We start from the raw sequence: 20,949 nt of genomic DNA, 5'->3' as shown, positions 1-20,949 counted from the left end.
CCACACAGACTCGGGGAGAATGTGCAAACTCCACACAGACAGAAACCTGGGGCTGGGACCGAACCCGGGTCCTCAGCGCCATAAGCAGCAGTGCTACCCACTGCACCACTGTGCCACCCGAGGAGCAGCTTTTATGACAGTAAATACAAAAATAAGTTTTATTTAGCCTATCAAATTTCCTGACTTCGTCATGATAGCATATCAGGCCCAATGTGCTTTAAATACAGGGGAAACCAGAATGGGAGTAATTTAGTCAATTTTGACATTTTATTTTGGAAGGTTCTGGAAGCAAAGAAGACAGCCCACCTCCTTTACCAGAAAGAACTCCTGAATCTTTTGTTGTGGCCAATGATTCTGGTAAGATCTGTTTTGTTTTAATTGTAATAAAATTGCTGAAATAATTTGTTCAAGCCATGTGGACACTGGAGAATTCATGGGCCCATTCAGCCACCATAAGTTATTTGGACAAGAACACCTTTCTAAATACTGCAAATGGAGAGAAGAGTAGAATAGTCTAATTTCTTCCTGATAAATTGGGGTGAATTATTTAGACAGTCCCAAGACGCCAATCAATCAACAGTAATTTCAAGTTTGAATTTTCAGCAGTCAATGTTTTCATAGTATCATAGAATTTACAATGCAGAAGGAGGCCATTCAGCCCATCGAGTCTGCACCAGCCCTTGGAAAGATCACCCTACTTAAGTCCACACCTCCACCCTATCCCCATAACCCAGTAATCCCACCCAACCTTTTTTGGAAACTAAGGGCAATTTATGTTTTATCTGGGACATATATAAAATCAAGTCTGACTGACCAGTCTAATCAAAATTGCTATCTTGGGATTGATATGTAGCTGCTACTTGACATTGTATAACAATGAAGAATTTTAGGCAGCACGGTGGCACAGTGGTTAGCATTGCTGCCTCACGGTGCCGAGGTCCCACGTTCGATCCCTGCACTGGGTCACTGTCTGTGTGGAGTTTGCACATTCTCCCCGTGTTTGCGTGGGTTTCACCCCGACAACCCAAAGATGTGCAGGGTAGGTGGATTGGCCACGCTAAATTTAAGAAAAATAATTTTCTTAATTAGAAAAAAATGAATTGGGTATTCTAAATTTATTTTTAAAAAAGGAAAAAAAAATGAAGAATTTTAATAATGACATTTTATTAATTTGAAGTTAGATATCTGCCACTAGGTGGTGCTGCGTAGCAACAAGGTATGAATGTCACCACAATCCCAGGGGACCATAGGCTGCTTTCCCCTTTTGAGAGAGAGCTGACTGGTGATGGAGGGTCACCACACCTCGGGTGAGGGTCAAGGTTTAGTAAATGGAACCTTCATTTTTTTCTTTTTTAAATTTGGGTGCCCAATTCATATTTTTCCAATTAAGGGACAATTTAGCATGGCCAATCCACCTACTCTGCGCATCTTTGGGTCGTGGGGGAAACCCGTGCAAATATGGGGAGAATGAGGCGGGACCTTCATGATAAACCTCAACAGTGCGGTAATTGAACCCGTGCCGTTGGCGTTGCTCTGCATCACAAATTAGCCATCCGGCTAACTGACCTCCCAACAACAAGGTAGACAGTGCAGGATATCATCGAGTGGCAGATTATGATGCTATATATTTAAGTAAATTTCAATGACACCTAGTGGCGATAATTTGGAATTGAGTAGGGTAATAATATTTACTCCCATAACAATTAATTGCCAGCCATAAATTAGAAGTGAAACCTCCTGGGCAATTTCCGTGGATTGCCTGCATTTAGACTTCTGAAGAGTCCCGTAGCACATCCTCCAGGATATGTTGGGTCTCTTAACGTCTGAAGACCAGATGATCAGGACCATTCTGCCTGTTTTTAACGAATTATAATTTTTCAAGTGTGACCTGCCTTTTAAAAACCAATATTGGACTGTGTCTGCCTGACTAATTTATTGAATTAATTGTATGAATTTGGCTCAGTGATTGGTGTCACTTCTTCTGAGTACGAATCGTATGGGTCCAATCACATAAACTAGGCTGACAATTCAATGCACTATTGAGGAGGTGCTCTCTTGGATATACCATTTTCAGATTAAATGATAAACTGAAGCCTCATCTGCCTGTCCTGGTTAGCTACGTTTTTAAATAATGGAACTACTAATCCCGGGTCTTAGTTTCAAGCCCAATGTTTGATGATAAACAACAGCGCACTGACTGAGACAGATACAGTACAAAAAAAGCTTCTCCATTTTTAGCACAAATATTTTTCCTATCCCAGTCAAAATTTTGCATAACTTATTTTCATGATTTTAACCCTTGTTGATACATTCTCCAATTTACCTCACACAAGGTTCCATGTTGGTGATGTGATTACCTCGCATCAATAATTCGTAGTTGAATACAGTTTCTGCTAGTGGCCATTATTTGTAGTACACCTTACTGTAGCACCCACAGTTTGTAAGTAAACTGAATCTACTTATTAAGATATTAAAATGAAAGTCTTAGAGTGAATGATTTATAGAGTCATAGAAGTTTATAGCTGATTAATTTTACTTTTAACATTAATCAAATCTTTTTGTTTTGTTAGACTCCCTTGTTAGGCCTGTCCATGTTGGGAAATCTGCCGAATGGAGTGGTTTTCCACAAGCAACGACTGTTGAGCAAATAAAGATGGTGAGGAGTAAGGTAATGCACGGCAGTGTAATGGCATATTTAAATAACTTAATTATGTAGATGTGATTTAAAAATGTTGAATTGTTGTACTTTAATATTTTTCCTTTTTTTAAAACAGAGCCTGAAAAATCCCCGAAGTTCAAGAATGAGTAAGCAACCACTAATCATTTTTCAAATTGACTTTAATTATGTTATTCCTTCTATATTTCATCTCAAATCTATTTTGTTTTTAATCATTTACGGGATGTGGGTGTTGCTGGCTAGGCCAGCATTTATTGCCTACCCCGAATTGCTCTTGAGAAGGTGATGGTGAGCTGCCTTCTTGAACCACTGCAGTCCATGTGGTGTAGGTACACCAACAGTGCTGTTAGGGAGGGAGTTCCAGGATTTTGAACCAGCGTCAGTGAGGGTATGGCGATATATTTCCAAGGCAAAGAGATGAGTGACTTGGAGGGGAACTTCCATGTGGTTTAGTTCCCAGGTATCTGCTGCATTTGTCCTTCTAGATGGTAGTGGTTCTGGATTTAGAAGGTGCTGCCTAAGGAGCCAAAGTGAGTTAATGCAGTCTCTTGTAGATGGTGCACATGCTGCCATTGTTTGGTGGTGGAGGGAGTGAAGAGGGATTCAAGCGGAAGTTACTGTGAAAAGCCCCTGGTCGCCACATTCCGGCACCTGTTCAGGTGCTTGCCTTGGCCTTTGCAAGCCAGCTATTTAGCCCACTGTACTAAACCAGCCAATGGTAATTTTCATGATGTTGATCGTGGAGAATTCAGCAATGGTAATGCCATTGAATGTCATGGGGTGACGGTTAGATGCTCCCTTGTTGGATATGGTCAATGGATGACAATTATTTGGCACAAATGAGAGTCACCACTTGTCATCCCAAGTCTGGATATTGTCCACGTCTTGTTGCATTTGGACATAGACTGCTTCAATATCTGAGGAGTCACAAATGCTGCTGATCATAGTCGAAAGGTTCATTGGTGAAGCAGCTGAAGATGGTTGGGCCTAAAATACTAACCTGAGGAATTCCTGCAGTGATGTCCTGGAACTGAGATAATAATAATTGCTTATTGTCACAAGTAGGCTTCAATGAAGTTACTGTGAAAAGCCCCTAGTCGCCACATTCTGGCGCCTGTTCGGGGAGGCTGGTACGGAATTGAACCTGCGCTGCTGGCCTTGTTCTGGATTACAAGCCAGCTGTTTAGTCCACTGTGCTAAACCAGACCCTATGATTGGCCTCCAACCACCGTCCTATGTGCCAGGTATGACACTTACCAGCAGAGGGTTTCCTCCCTGATTCCCATTGACTCCAGTTTTGCTAGGGCTCCTTGATGCTCCACGTGGTCAAATGCTGCTTTGATGTCACCTCACCTCTTGAATTACGGTCTTCTGCCCAAATTTGAACCAAGGCTGTAATGAGGCCAGGAGCTGAGTGGTCCTGGCGGAACCCAAACTGAGTGTCAGTGAGCAGGTTATTATTATTTTTTAAAGTATTTTTATTAAGGCATTTATAATTTGAACAAAAGATGAACACACACCCAACCGACAACAAAACCCAGCCAACATGGCTTTACCTAGACAACTCCCCAATCCCAATTCCCCACTGACCTTCCCCACTTTACCCAACCCCCCATGCCTCTTTTTACCAACCCCCCCGCCACTTCTGACAGCTTAATTTTTCCCAAAGAAGTTTATAAACGGCTGCCACCTCTGAGCAAATCCTAGCATTGATCCCCTCAGGGCGAACTTAATCTTCTCAAGTCAGAGGAACCCTGTCACTAACCCACACCCCTGACTTCAGGGGCTCCAAGTCCCTCCATGCTAATAAAATCTGTCTCCGGGCTACCAGAGGTAAAGGCCAAAACATAGGTCTCTCTCGCCCACTGGGCTCCTGGGTCTTCCAACACAAAGATCGCCACCTCTGTACTCGAAACCACCCTTACCTTCACTACCTCCAACATGACGTGTGAGCAGGTTATTAATAAGCAAGTTCAGCTTGATTGCACTGTTGATGACCCTTTCCATCACTTAAATAATGGTCAAGAATAGATTGATGGGGAGAAAGTTGCCTGGGTTTAATTTGTCCTGCTTTTTGGGAAATTGTCCACATTGCTGGGTGGATGCCAGTGCTCTAGCTGCATTGGAACAGCTTCGTTAGAGTCCATAGGAAATTCTGGAGGAGAAGTCATTTCTTGATATCACGTGGGGTGAATAGAATTGGCTGAAGACATATTTGTGGAGCCTCCTCCTCCAGTGAGGCAGGGGACAGAAAGAAGTTTCCATACCCATGTTTGACCTGATGCCATGTCACTTGATATGGTCCAGAGTCAATGTTGAGAACTTTCACGACAACTCCCTCCCGACCATGTACCACTGTGCTGCCTGTCACATCTTCCAGTTCTGTCCTGCTGGTGGGACAGGGCATACTTGGCGATGGTGGTGTTTGCGACATTATCTGCGAGATATAATTCTGTGATTATGACTTGTCAGACTGGTGCTTGGCTAGTCTGAGAGACGGCTCTCCCAATTTTGGCACAAACAAGCCCCCAGACATTCGTATGGAGCACATTACAGGATCAACAGTGCTGGGTTTAACGTTGTTATTTCCAGTGCCTAGGTTGTTGCTGAGCAGTTTGTCCAGTTTCATGTTGACTTAGCAGGTTTTTTGATACAACTGAATGGCTTGCTGGGCCATTTCAGAGGTCATTTAAGAGTCAACCATGTAAATCTACCTATTGAATGGAAAGTTAAATAATTGTCACTTTGATATTTTTTTCATACTAATTACATCAACTTTTTCTTTCCGTTAAGGGGGGGAACCATAGGTTTGTCCCGGGGAACATGGATGGGGGATTTCGGGGATGGTATAGAGCGGGCATTAGACAGCTGAAGGACCTGTTTATCGACGGAAGGTTTGCGAGCCTGGGGGAGTTGGAAGAGAAATTTGGGCTCCCGCCGGGAAACATGTTTAGATATCTGCAGGTAAAGGCATTTGCTAGACGGCAGGTGGAGGGATTCCCTGCGCTCCCCGCGAAGGGGGTGAGTGACAGGGTGCTCTCGGGGGTCTGGGTCGGGGAGGGGAAGATATCCGATATCTACAAGCTTATGCAGGAGAAGGAAGAGGCGTCAGTAGAGGAGCTGAAAACGAAGTGGGAGGGGGAACTGGGGGAACAGATCGAAGACGGGACATGGGCTGATGCCCTGGAGAGGGTAAATTCTTCCTCCTCGTGTGCGCGGCTTAGCCTCATCCAATTCAAGGTGCTGCATAGGGCCCACATGACTGGGACGAGGATGAATAGGTTCTTTGGGGGTGAAGATAGGTGTGCCAGGTGCTCGGGGAGTCCAGCGAACCATGCCCATATGTTCTGGGCATGCCCGGCATTGGAGGAGTTCTGGAAGGGGGTGGCGAGGACGGTGTCAAGGGTGGTGGGATCCAGGGTCAAGCCAGGATGGGGACTCGCGATCTTTGGGGTTGGGGTAGAGCCGGGAGTGCAGGAGGCGAAAGAGGCCGGTGTGCTGGCCTTTGCGTCCCTAGTAGCCCGGCGAAGGATTTTGCTACAGTGGAAGGACGCGAGGCCCCCAAGCGTGGAGACCTGGATCAATGACATGGCGGGCTTTATTAAGCTTGAGAAGGTTAAATTCGCCCTGAGAGGATCGGTGCAAGGGTTCTTTAAACGGTGGCAACCTTTCCTCGACTTTCTGGCTCAACGATAGGGTACTGGGACAGTAGCAGCAGCAACCCGGGGGGGGGGGGGGGGGGGGGGTGGGTGGGTGGGTGGGTGGTGGGGGGGGGGGGGGGGGGCGTTGATTATGTTAGCTTATTTTATTTAAATTTGATTTATCTCATTTTAATTTATGGTTAAGTTCTCTTGTTTGGGGGGGGGGGTGGGGGAATGTGATACATGTGATGTTACGGTATGGGGGGAATTGTGGGTGTTATGGGGCTGTTAGTTGCATATTACTGCTTTTTGCTATACTTTTTGTTATATTTTCTGCAAAAAATTCCAATAAAAAAAATTAAAAAAAAAAAAAAAAAAAAAAAAAAAAAAAAAAAAAAAACTTTTTCTTTCCATTTTACATTTCAAAGCTTGTTCGGAATTTCTCGTCCTGTGTGCTCTCAGAAACGTAGGAATTGCTGGATGAGAAAAGACTGGTTTTCCTAGTTTTCCAGCAAGAATCCTGGTAGTCACACGATATAATGATAGGTAGATGCTGAGAAAAGAGCCAGAGAGAGAAATCATGGGCCCTGGTGCATTTCCTGTTTGCAGGCCCCTTATTCCACACCCACCATAACCTTCTCCCCCTCATCCTTCTGGTACCCAGAATTGGGAAACATAGTCACAGTGGAGTTGAACACAGTGGTGTTTTATATAGGTTTAGCAAAACATATTGGCATTTGTACTCTGCCTCTATTTAAAACCCATTGAAAAATATAAGTTTGTGATAAATGTTACAACCACGGCTTTGTCAGACAATTCCACACAACTTGCTTGTTTATATTATGCAACCAGCTCTCCTCCTTTATACCTGATGTGGAGATGCCGGCGTTGGACTAGGGTGAGCACGGTAAGAAGTCTTACAACACCAGATTAAAGTCCAACAGGTTTGTTTCAAACATGAGCTTTCGGAGCACTGCTCCCCGGTTCACCTGAGGAAGGAGAAGTGCTCTGAAAGCTAGTGTTTTAAACAAACCTGTTGGACTTTAACCTGGTGTTGTCAGACTTCTTACTGTCTTTAAACCTGGCCCGAGGCAACAACATCCTGGACAGCAGCATCCAACAGACTTGAACCTGACGAACACCGTAAACAATCATCCTGTGTATAAATGAGAATATCTAGAATTAACCGTGACATACCCTGTTGGCGCATAACTCCTGGTTTACAAGTTGAAAAATGGCACAGCCTCCCAGTAAATTTGCACCAACCAATTCACCTGCAATAATGTGCAATTTCTATCCGCACAAGTGGGCTTTGTTAACAAAAAAAATACAACTTGGGTTTGGTGATAAATGTTTCCACATTTTAAGTTGAAACCAACCACACTAAATGTGCAGTTCGGAGCATTTAATAAGAGAGAAAAGTACAGCCGGTGCTGGAAATCTGAAGTATAAACAAAATGCTGGAAATATTCTGCAGCCAGGAAGCATCAGTGGAGAAAGAGAAATGGGGTGGTGGGGGGGAATTTTCTGACCCCACGCTGGTGGGATCTTTGGTCTCACCAAAGACGATCCCTTGTGGCAGGACAGGAGAACCATGCAAAACACTTTACCTATTGGCGAGACCGGAACATCCCACCTGCATCCAATGACTAGTCGCTGTTCTGCTACCAGAAAATGCCGTGGGGGTGGTCCAGCATCCTACCCAGAATTAATACTTGAGGTCCATGATCTGCACCAATTCTGATGACGGGTTCCTGACTTCTGTTCGTCTATGGTGTCCCCAGACGTGTTGAGCAATCCTAACACTTCCTGTTTCTATTGGAATAAAAACCTTTTTGCCAGCCCTCCAAAAATCAGTTGGACTTCTTGAGTTCCTCCTTCACCAAGGAAAACAGCAGCTGCTGCCTGAGATTTGGCTTGGCACAACATTAACCATATTTTTTTCAAGCTCCGGTATGAATACAACTTGCTGAGCCAATAAAATCAATATGAAAGCAAAAAATTGATATGTTAAAAAATTAGTAATTAATGATAAGTTGAGAGTTGGAGAGAGATACAGACTAAGTCCCTAGGTCCTAGTCACCAGGAAAAGGAATGGGATCAGGGCTTCGCTAAGGAGCTTTGTTTAGCTGACACTGACATTGTGTTTGCGTCTGGTGGAGCACAGTCTGAGCTAGCCTTGGTGGAATTTGTACAAAAGTGGAGATTGGAAGGGTGTTACCTTTCAGCCTGGGGTCTCTTCTCCCCCCCCACCCCCAAAACCTGGTATATAAGGGGTGGGGGGGTTAGAAGAGTATATGTCCCAGCATCTCTCTCAGGGTTCTCACTCTCGCATGCATGTGTGCGCTTGCACTTGCTCGCATGTATACTCAATGACAACAAGGCCTGAAGATGAGTCTGTGAGGTAGACAAGGAGGGACTGGATAATCTGGAATGTTCCCCTACTGTCAATGAAATCTGTTTTTCAGAACAACAGCAGTCATAGGCCCATTAACCTGTCAATTGAGGTGGGTACATGCTAGATTGGCTTCTTTGGTCACTGACCATCCAAATTGACAGGCTGCTTGGCCAGTGGGCCCCCCTAGAGACATGGGCCCCGGTGATGAGCACCGTCTGTATCCCATCTTCCCAGCCAAGGCTGAGTAATCACAGCGATCATTTTCTATCAATTAGTCTTGTGCATGGCATTACTATAATTGAATCCCCCTGACTAACAGCATAATGCAGCTCTTCATTGACTAGCCACATGAAAAATGAAAATCGCTTATTGTCACGAGTAGGCTTCAATGAAGTTACTGTGAAAAGCCCCTAGTCGCCACATTCCGTCGCCTGTCCGGGGAGGCTGGTACGGGAATCGAACCGTGCTGCTGGCCTGCTTGAAAAGCCAGCGATTTAGCCCAGTGAGCTAAACCAGCCCCTTGAGGAATACTGACTTACAAGAACAGCACAGAAGCTGGAGACACTTTCACCTCCTGACACCCTAAAGCCTTTCCACCACCGACCAGGCACAGTTCAAGACTGATGGCATACTCTCCATTTGTCTGGATGAGTGCAATTCCAATAACACTGAAGCTTGATGCCATTCAGCACAAAGTACATAGAACAGGCCCTTCGGCCCACGATGTTGTGCCGAACTTTTGTCCTAGATTAAGAACAAATCGATCTACACCCCGGAATTCCACCGCAATCCATGTACCTATCTAATAGCCGCGTGAAGGTCCCTAACGTTTCCGACTCAACTACTTCCACAGGCAGTTCATTCCATGCCCCCACTATCTGGGTAAAGAACCTACTTCTGACATTCCCCACTATATCTTCCACCATTCACCTTAAATTTATGTTCCCTTGTAATGGTTTGTTCCACCTGAGGAAAAAGTCTCTGACTGTCTACTCTATCTATTCCCCTGATCATCTTATAAACCTCTATCAAGTCGCCCCTCAACCTTCTCCATTCTGAGAAAAGGCCTAGCGCCCTCAACCTTTCCTCATAAGACCTACTCTCCATTCCAGGCAACATCCTGGTAAATCTCCTTTGCACCTTTTCCAAAGCTTCCACATCCTTCCTAAAATGAGGTGACCAGAACTGCACACAGTACTCCAAATGTAGCATTACCAAGGTTTTGCATAGCTGCATCATCACCTCACGGCTCTTAAATTCAATCCCTCTCCTAATGAACGCTAGCACACCATAGGCCTTCTTCACAGCTCTATCCACTTGAGTGGCAACTTTCAAAGATCTATGAACATAGACCCCAAGATCTCTGCTTCTCCACATTGCCATGAACCCGACCATTAACCCTGTATTCCGCATTCATATTTGTCCTCCCAAAATGGACAACCTCACACTTTTCAGGGTTAAACTCCATCTGCCACTTCTCAGCCCAGCTCTGCATCCTATCTCTGTCTCTTTGCAGCCGACAACAGCCCTCCTCACTATCCACAACTCCACCAATCTTTGTATCCTCTGCAAATTTACTGACCCACCCTGCAACTCCCTCATCCAAGTCATTAATGAAAATCATAAACAGCAGAGGACCCAGAACTGATCCCTGCGGTACACCACTGGTAACTGGGCTCCAGGCTGAATATTTGCAAGTAACCTGCTTGATTGGCACCATTTCACCACCATCAACATTCACTCATTCCTCCAGTAGTGCAACATGGCTGCGGTTTATATCATCTACAATATACACTCATCAACTCGTTAAGGCTCCTTTAATAGCATCCTCCTATGACTTCCACCAACAAGAAGGGCAGTAGGTGGGTGGGGCAACACTACCTATAAGTTCCCCTCCAAGTCACACAGCATCTTGACTTGGAAATATATAATTGCTGGATCAAACGTCTGGCTACATAACAGCACTTGTGGGAGTACTTTCACTGGACAGACAGTAGTGGTTCAAAGAGTCAGCTCACCATCACCTCTCAGATTATTAAGGATGGGCAATAAATGCTTGCCTTGCCAGTGACGTTCACATCTTGTGAACAAGTAAACAAAAACACAGACCCAGCCATGAGGTGAGGAAACCTAGTGGAGGAGAGTGATGGAAGTCTCAAGTCCAACTGTTCCTCCCAGGCATGTTGCACTTCTGTCTTGAAATCTGCATTCTGTGTTTTTAATTGAAGAAAATTTAACCAGTCTTGTGATGCATTAACATATATTTTCTGGCCCACTCTGTGTTAATAGCATTTGATGATTTTATCAATTGGGTCCTGCAGTAGAGTACCTAAAAAATACTGCACATTGCAGCTATGTGTCCAAAGTATGTACTCGATGCTGTCACCAATATTCACTTTTTTTGTTGACTAGTTTAGATGAGGAATTGTAACAGATAAAGTATATCCCCGTTAACATTTAAGGTCAACTTTCCACTCGTGGACAGTTTTTTCTCCTGCACATAAGTACCTTGGACTACTTCAATAATAGCAGCTTATTTAATGGGCTTAATTTGAAGGTGCCCCATGATTTGCTGACTTGTGTTCATCTCATATTTTGACTTTGTGAAATGCCAGTATTTTAAAATATTGTTCACTGAAATTTGTGTGTACTTTAAGTTGCTCATCTAGAACAGTAAAACTGGGAGAATCACCTTCTTGTCCAAGAATCTGAGATGCATGTTGAGTAACCACATGCATACGTTTATTTTTCCTCCTTGAAATACAAGTTAAACACAAGGTTTTCTGCAGTATAGTCAAGGAGATTAATGAAATGGCTAATTAGCATGCGAGTAAGTTTTATATGTCACCTGCAGAAATGCACATAAAACTAATGTGCTGTGTTTGCCAGGTACAATTTAAACCCCACTTGCAAATCAAGAAAATATTAAAGCGGTCCAACTGAAAATTGTTTAAGCCAGTGGCTACTGTGACAACCTCTTGCTTATAATATTTTTGGCATCATAGCCTATCCCAGTTCAATTGAACAAATTAGTTCAAGCTGAGCTCCTTACTCATGCAGATGTGAATTAATTTGGATAATGAGTAACGGGTAAGCATTGTCCTTGTAATGTAACTTTATCTCTTTCTGCCAACATGTTGAACAAATGCTAAATAGAATCTGCTGGAAGCGAAGAGATTTTTTTTTAAAATAAGGAGAATCAAATGGACTTGAGCCAAAAATATAATAAACCAACAAGTTTTGAAAAGAAATATTGAGACAATGAGAAAGATAAGATTGATACAAAAATAAAGAAAATAACTAATGACGGTCAATCTCCTTTAGATATAAATTTGATTTCCTGTATGCAGTGCTGCTGATTCCCAGGTCCATTGCCAAACAATCAGGACTCGGTGACAGCTTCTGCCAGTAAGACCTGTACTACATGGTTTTGGAGAACGTATCAGAAAGTAATTATGATTTCTAGATTTTAAAATCAATAATTTGATAGCTACAGATGCGTTCTGCAGCTTTGTCACCTTCAACATAATGCTAGAAAACTGGAAATTACTATAATTTTGGTGTAGTTCTATTCAGAAGTATTGTATAGATTGGTGTGAACCTCAAGGGCTGGACTTTGGCTTAATTGTACACAACTATACTGTTCCTTGAAGACTTTACGAATAACTGAACCCAGTTTTGAAATTAAGATTTGATTTTTATATTTTATTTCCTAAATTTAATTTATTATGCATACATTTCAATTCAGATACGCCTGAAATACTGGCTAGTGGGATGCCATTGGGTGAAAAAGGATTAGTAACTGCTACAAGGGGTGAGGTAGGCCAAACCTCAGAAACAAACACAAAGCGAAGAGAACGTGGTTCAGATTTAGGTGGGTACGTGTAATTTTATACGGCTACAGTAATATTTACTGTCCTTCAACTTTGGTCGAGTAATCATTTAAATTGTAATTTAATAAATTATACTTGCAATGCTGAGATCTTACTTTTCAGTTGTTAGCCGTTAATTGAAGCATGTCCCTGCCTGCAGCCACCACAACCTCTCCCAAACAATCTGTACACAGAAAAAGGGTACTTTTTGTTTACAGTATTTTTCGTGAGGTATTTCTGATTCACTCACCATCCCGTTAGAGCAGTCAGGTAGGTTGCTTCTGGAACAGCTTTTTATAGAAGAGCATTGGACTTGTACAAGTTGGGTTGCAGTAACTGGGCCTCTATTGTTTTTACCCTGCACTTGGAGAGAAAAAATGTGGGGCCTTTTTTCTATGGCTCTTCAGCTAAGGTGAGGGACCTGCTCTGAGAAATCGCAGGCCCAAACCCACAATTAACCACCCCCCATTTTGCATATTGTTGCTTATTACTGCTCTGCCATCATAACAATAAGTTTAAATTCGAAATTGTTGTGGAATGAGTTAAAGTTTCTTGTTACTTCACTAACTGCTTTGTTGAATTCTAAATTCAAGGTTTTTGATTCAAATATTACATGGTCGACTAGAAACTATTCCTGTCAAAACATTTATTAGTATTTTAAATCAAAAATATTCAATATTTTTGAGCCAAATTTAATATTTTTAACTTTCATAACCCTTTGAGAAGGAATGTTATTTGATCTGTAAATAACTGAGGACTGATTGGCACAGAGTTTCAACATTGTGCCTTCATTTTTTGAAAGTGCCAGACTAATGGATCTCAGGCTGTAAAGGGTGAAGTGAATTTACACAGTCTTGATCCAGTTTCAAGTGAGACTCATCTACCAAATGAAACAACTCCGTTCGTTTGATATTTTTAAATTGCAAAATGATTAATTTGAGTAATGCGAAATTATTAATTTGAATAATGAAGGGAAAATCATATCTATGTGAAAGAGATGGTATTGGAACAGCATGTAACTTGTTATAAATTTGACTAGTGTACATGATGCGGTCACTATTACAGGAAGTATAAGATGTTCCCTTACAGTACTGACATCATTGATTACTAAAGTCTGCTCTCTTTTCCCTTCCCTTGCCCACTGCAGCCATATTCTTGTTTATTTCTGAAACATGCACATACAATTACGATTTGCTGTGATCCACAATGGTGGAAGTAGAATCACAAGGAAAGTAACACATGCCTTGTTCTATCTTAATCTGTGTTTTTATATAAGGCTTTATTCTGGGTTATTTACTTAGAATGCATTAAAGACGTAAATTGATGTAAGAAATGTAATGCACTTTTTAAAACTTGTCTAATTCTATCAGTACCAGGTGAAGAGAGTAAAGTCAGATGTTGAAAAGGAAATTTGTATGTGATACACCTGGTCTATAGTCAATGGTATAATATTTTCCTATTTTCTTGATCTTCATATATGAATAAGGCTGAATGCAGCATGAAAATATCTGTCAGAGCAATGCATGAATGCCGAGTGAGTAAAAGGATATAAATAGCCTTTGGTAGCTGTCTCTCAGCAGTAAGATAAACCCTCTGCATCTTGGACAATGTAGTGACTGTGGTGCAAGTGGAAGGAACTCTTGATCTTCCCCAGTAGTTGTCTTATCAGTGAATAACACAACAGTGCATTTTATTACTATTGGGTAGAAAGAAAAAGTGATTGGCTTCAGAAATACTGTTGTATTTTTATCCAATTTGAAGATTAAGGTCTGCGAGTATGAACATACCTAATTGATCCAGTACTGCTGAATTCAGAAAAGTTCACAGATTTGACAAACAAACTTGATTCTTGCATTCAACATGATGCAGTTGTGCTACTTAGCAACAGTGGGTCTGAGACTTTCCTGGCTGCTAAGTATATTCTAACCTACTTTGAGTCTATCAATGTTTCAGGTCTCTGAAACTTGTATTACATCTGCCCTTCATCTGTTCACTAGATATTGTATGGAGGAGGTTGTTGACTGAAAATCAAAGCTCAGTTGAAGAAGGCCAAGAATCCCCCCTGCTCCCCCAGAGAGTAGATAGTTGAAATAAACTCTCAAGATTATGTTCCCCCAAATTGTTTGACTGTTCTTGTTGTAAACTTAAACCCCTTGTTTTTGGGTATTGGAAGTTGCTGAGTTTTGATGTCTAACTGCCCTAACTCGTGCTAAAAATTCTTGGCATTCTGTCTTTAAAGGGAAAGTATCCTTAAATGTTCTTTAACCTTTCAGTGGATTATAGCAAATCCTAATTTGTATGTGGAGTTTTGGCTCAAAAGACACTACATAATGTAATGTGTTCATGTACATTCATGACACTAACGTTTCACGCCGAATTATAATGGTTTGATCAAATTTTCTCATCATGTTCTCATTAAACATGGGGGTTCCTTGCAAAATGGTCATATTAAAAGATGACTACCATAATTAGTCTGTATTGTCATGAAGATACTATTAAAACAGAAAAGTGGATGCTGACTGTCCACATGCAAAGTAATTTTTTCATTTTTACTTATTTCTTTTTGTTCCTCAGCTGTCGGCTTTCTCCTAAATGTTGCTAGTTACATGCTAATAGAAGGACAGCATATTCATGCTTAGCAAGAGTAAAGCCCCTTCATGGACTATGATTATAGAATTCTTAAAATGTCCTTAATGAGCATCGTTAAACTCTGCCTCCATTGAAACAAAATTGTAGACCTGTAGTGGAAGACTGATAACATACCATACTACTGAAGCACTTTGGGCATTCTTTATTGTGCTCACAGCTTTTTGGGCCTTATTTTCATTGAGACTTGTAATGACTGAGCTTCCAAGTAAGAGTGTTATGGTTGACCCACAGCATACACTAATGGAATATTGTGAAGTTTGTATAACCTTTGGATCTGAAACCAAAACTGATTTTCAGAGGTCTGCATGATATGCAGAATATCTGCAATTTCTAACTACAAAAGAACTATAACAAATTGTACCTCACATAAAAGGTAGGGCTGTAGAATGAAGTTAACAGTTTAACTTCAATACACAATATATAGAACACGCTGACCTCTCTTCTTGCCTTACAAGCTTTTATATTAACTAATGTAATTGGGTCACATATTGGGTGTCTTCAAATACAAAAATACTTGGAACACTCCATATTTCCTGATCACCTGTTTTGTTAACATCTTGGTACTTTTGTGTTTTTTTTTTAAGCAACTACGACTTTGATTTTTGTTTCATTTTGAAAGTGGATATCCCTGAAAACCATGCATGCGTGCATGCTTGTATCCTATTAACACCTGTCACCTCAAATTAAAATTGCTTTGTTAGACTTAAACAAAACTTCATAAGTAACCTCCTCTTATCAGACAGTGGTTTCCTTTCGAAAATGAGCATGCTGAGAACTGTCCTTGTATCCTGTCTCCAAAAATCAGGTAAGGACCTTCATTGTCCTTAGATATAAAAATGTCTGGAGGTGAGTGGAGGTCGGTGCAGGGCAGAGGAAAGTCATCCCATAATCCTGCCAGAGCAGCTAGCATTGACCTATTTTGTAAAAGTTTAATTCCAAAATAGGCGGGTTGGGCAGTGTTGTGAAGAGGAAAAGCCCTAAAGAAAGGTGCAATGTGATCTGGATTTTCAATACAGAACTCGATTTGTACCACAGGGTAAAATTGTATTGTGGTCTTAAACATTCATAAACAGGTGCTGCTGTCCAGTTTTCATCAACAGGACAAAAGCATGTTATCTGTAATCTTTTATTGCTTTGGCACCCTTCAAGCTGGCCCCTGAACCTGAACTAGAGGAAACCATTTGGATTAACCTTTTAAGATGATTCGGGGTGGTTTTATCATAGTAATTTGGGTCTGGACTTCTGAAAACTTCTGCAAAGTTTTTGCCCAGGCAAAGGAAGACACTGCATATGTATTTTGATTCAAAGCCTTTTCCGTATTGAGCATGGATGATTTTTTTAAAGGCTGTTGAATCTTTTTTCTTTAAATCAAACCATGCCCTTTTATTTTTTTTAAACAGCCATTGCAAAGCAAAACAATTCCAATAATTGCCTTTCAAAATTGCTTCAACTATGTACTTTTTATGTTTAACAGCTTGGAAGAATGTATTAATTCCTCATGTGTTAGAGAACTGATGTAATAATTGATCTAGTTGACCCAAGATAATTTAATTCAGTGCCCTTGTACTATTGGGTTCAGTAACTCCAAATCGTTCTTGCCCATTTCATATTTTTAGCACTTGATGTTAAAATGAGATCAAACTTTATGAAATGCCTAGACAATTCCAGTATTTGTTTTTAAAAGGAGTGCTGCTATAATGAAAATCTAATTGAAACCCTTGTCCTTGGGCTGCCCCAACAATTTAATTCCGAAGTACACCCAAAAAGTCCTGTATTTTCAGTTTTTTGTGGCCATAAATTCTGATTGTCATAGTTGTATAAGATGCCAACAGTTTAGAAACTCCATTGTCTGAAATAAATGTTGACCTATTAAATTTCATGGCAGATGCATGAATTTCTCACTTGCTTGTCATACCTTAAATTTGTAGGTCCCAAGTCTGTTAACCTTTATTTTAACAACGTCTGATGTTCCAATCTGCCCTTAGATTTGCTGCTGCATTTGCATCAGCCTGGTGATTTTCCTTCTTTCTTTGCCACTTTATTGCATTTCCACACTCTAACTCTGTTTCTTTTTACTCTGTTTTCATACTATGTTTAACATGATCTTGATAGTTGTACTGCAGCGATAAGATAATGCAGAATCAGGTTAAATTAGAAAAATAAGTTGTGGAAATCAGTATTTTTCACAACCCTCAAGTGTATACGAAAAATAGTGTATTAAATGAGTAGATGAAAAGTTAGCCAACTTCTCTAAAATTTGTATTCAACCCCATTTGAAACAAATAAATAGGAATGAAAAAGTTAAAAGAAATTTATAACCAGATATTTAACACAAAACAATGTTATGAGATAAAGAAAAATACAATCGTAATGGAAAATCAATGCACTTTGAGTTGTCAAATGTTTGCTTGAATTTATGTATTTATCGTCTGTAATTCAAAAGAAATCACTGAGCAAACGTTTACTTAGATTTTCAACAAACGTCAGCTATATCTTGTATTACGTCTGTTTTATTTTTTTCTATCAGCGAACTTCTTGAAAATAATTGTTATTTTTACCAGTTGTCAAATTTTAATGAGTTTCTAAGAAAACTTGAACCTACGCCAATTTTATATTTTCACTTCCTTCGTCCCACCCATTCTGTCTTGCATATAGTCTCTTGCTAGGCGTAGCTTTTGTCTCCTATATTCTTTGTGAGCGCTCAAAGTAGTGTTGTCAGGCTGTTCAACTGTGGAGAGCTTTGCATCCAAATCTTGTGATGTTCATGCACTGCCAATAAGTGTTGCAGAATATCAATCCCCTTATGTCATCTCTCTTCCCTCTATAGCTTTGAACTACAGAGGTGAATTGTTACTATCACTTTAAATCAGTTTATTTGATTTTGGGTAGCAATCAAATGGGCAGCTTTGCCAGTTTGTTTGACTCGCTAAGTCCATTGGAGCAATTTTTGTTTTGGAAAATCTATTTCAACTAAATTCATTTTATCATAGAGGTTTATATAATGTACAAAGTTTGCACAATATAAACATTCAGCCATTTGAACAAAAATCAATCAAGTCACTAGGGAAATGCATGGAAGTGGATTGTATAAAGTCGGTTATATGGGGTTACATTGACAGATCAAGTCAGTGGAAAGTGGATCTGCAAAAGGACAAATTTTGATTTATCTAATTGTGGATTAAATAAAACTTAGTCTAGAAATGCAACCAAGAATAGTTTCCTTAATCCACAGCTCTAGCAGCTATTTTCCCCTTCGAAGTGTTCCCACTTGTTTATAATCAGAATGCACGTTCCCTTTTACAGGCGTGTAGACCCTGGCCTCTTTCTCTCTCTCTTCTTCTTCCCCCCCCCCCCCCCCCCCCCCCCCCCAAATCGTATTATCAATAAGAGCGGGTAGGTTTGTCCCATTATAATGAAATCACCCAGCACCAATTTCACATGGTCCCTGCATCTACATGAATAGTTGTGTGCAGCAGGGTACCTTTCATCCTGCTTGCCTGAAAATGGATATGATTGAATTTCTAGGCCTCTATGTTCATATTTCTGAAACTGCACTGTTCGTGTATCAGATAATGAATTTTTAATAGGGCTCAATCTTAAAAACAAATCAATTGGATAGTATGTTCCATTGTATCTTCTACTCAGAATTAAAATTGTTATTTTCTTGTAGAATATAATTGACAGATATTGGGCTGGATTGTCCACTTCCCAACCGTGTATTCCTCGCTGGCGGCAGGATTTTATATTCCCACCGCTTGTCAATGAGATTTCCCATTGCAAACACCCCACGCCACCTCAAAACCCACTGGCGGAGATGCGCTCCCGGCGGGAAAAGTGAATCGCATTTACCAGAGAATTCCGACCATTGTATTCTGCTCTGCATTGTTTTTCATTTAACAAGTTGCAATTAACAGCTCGGTTTTTTCTAATTTGCAGGATTCAATAATCGTTATACAAAACCAAGAGGGCCAAGAGATCCTCCTCCTGAGTGGACATAATGAAGCCAATGTTCAAATGGACCGTAATACAGGAGTGTCTCCCTTCAAGTGCCACGAAAAGACTGAAAAGTAGAAAAATTATTCACACTCACTAAAACAATCTTTCTTACTAACAAAAAGCAAGAGCAATTTAGATGTCCTCTCAGTTACAAAATGGTACACATTTTACATCTATTGTAACTTGCTTAAAAAAAACTTCCAAGGGTGTGGATTCCGGTGCTAAATATCTCTTTGCTGGGACCATTTTTACCTGCCTTATTTCACACTTAAGTATTAAGACTTTTTTTTAAAAAAACACAGTCAAGTATTACAGGCCTTAATTTTTTCGGGGAATTTGTTACACTGCTTGTAGGATTGTATAGTAATATAGTAAGTATAAATAGGGAGTCTGTGGACAATTATTCTTTGCTAACATCCAGAAACTATTATGTGCATTACTCTTTTTATATATGTACAGGGCAGGTAGGTAAATAATTGACAATGTTGCAGGTATTAAATATTCTTAACAGAAGATGTAAGAAATCTGTGCATGATCTAAACCTCCTTGTGTACCATTTTTTGTAAATTATTTGCCCTGAAATTATAGAAAAATATTCTTTCAGGCGTTCTTAACTACTGGAAATGAGCAGGAAATTGCAGTTTAACAGGGGTTGAGATTGTAATAATACATTTGTAAATTGTAAGCAAAAGGATATTTTTATATTATATGCTGTTAATAACCAATTCCACTTTGATCTGTTCATTTGGCCTTGAATTTAGTAAGTGCCTTCGAACAGTATGCAATTCTGTTAACATCATGTGAGCATTTTGCTTGTGCTTTTGTGCATCTGGGGAAAAAAAGGACTATCAGTCTCACAAAACCTGTATTTTACAATATATTGACCTGTCAGTAAAGATCTTAAAACAAATTAGCTTGTGTTCTTCATTTTTTGGATTAAAATGGGCAATTGCTTTGTCGTATGAGTAATATATATATTTTTCAGTATTTGTCACTTAATGTGAAATAGCTTACTGACTAATAAGCCCATGAAAGAAACACATTTGTCCAATTTACTTTGTCAAGTAAGGGAATACAAAGAATAAAAATATGGGCAATTTCTAATGCAGCTTGAGATGCTTAAATTGTCCTATTGTTTGCTTATTTGCCAAATAGTCTTTGACAAAAGTCACATTTTGTGTGGGATTTGATTAATCTGAGCAAGAAGAATTAATTCAGATCACCGTTAATCCTGATGCCTTGAATAGACATTAAGTACTAATATTTTTCATGAACTGCATATTTTAAGAAAATTATGATGTAGGCTGTGGCAAAATCAAACCAGTACAAGTGTATGTTTTTTTATCGCTTAAATTGATTCTTAAATATTGGCTACAGCTTTTTTAATTAGCGGTTCTTATAAATGTATCATCAGTTCTTTAATCATGGTTGTTTATGACTGATTTTAATAGATGTACTAATAATGAGATACTCCGGGGGGGGGGGGGGGGGGGGGGGGGTGGATTTGACGTTTTGGGTCTTCTAAATACTAACCGAGCTTTCTAAGTGGGTTTCATTTGGTCAAATAGAATAAATGAGCAAATTTTATTAAATTTTACAAGCCCAAAACTAAAATATTAATTCATAGGAGTTAATTTATAGCAGACGAAGACCTGTTACTGTTCGTTCAATGGGACAATGTAAAACACTTGCTACTGTAGATGCTTCCTAATGAAA

The 20,949-nt window shown here is 40.3% G+C and overlaps 1 protein-coding gene across 12 annotated transcripts in view; it reads left to right on the top strand.

The window, feature by feature from the left end:
• LOC119973430 (tyrosine-protein phosphatase non-receptor type 12-like) overlaps window positions 1–20,143 on the top strand; it is a 155,290-nt gene extending 135,147 nt beyond the window's left edge. For 2 of the 12 annotated variants that reach the window (XM_038811533.1, XM_038811536.1), the window contains exons 14-19: window positions 280–357; window positions 2,571–2,668; window positions 2,775–2,805; window positions 12,465–12,590; window positions 15,977–16,042; window positions 19,174–20,143. In XM_038811533.1, the coding sequence (XP_038667461.1) occupies window positions 280–357; window positions 2,571–2,668; window positions 2,775–2,805; window positions 12,465–12,590; window positions 15,977–16,042; window positions 19,174–19,235 (461 nt within the window). In that variant the 3' untranslated portion in view covers window positions 19,236–20,143. The other 10 variants (XM_038811534.1, XM_038811535.1, XM_038811539.1 and 7 more) reach the window with 10 other exon arrangements.
• The last annotated feature ends 806 nt before the right edge of the window (window positions 20,144–20,949 follow it).

Source organism: Scyliorhinus canicula, chromosome 11, assembly GCF_902713615.1.
Source record: "Scyliorhinus canicula chromosome 11, sScyCan1.1, whole genome shotgun sequence".
Taxonomy (NCBI): Eukaryota; Metazoa; Chordata; class Chondrichthyes; order Carcharhiniformes; family Scyliorhinidae; genus Scyliorhinus; species Scyliorhinus canicula.
This window is presented reverse-complemented; position numbering and strand designations above follow the sequence as displayed.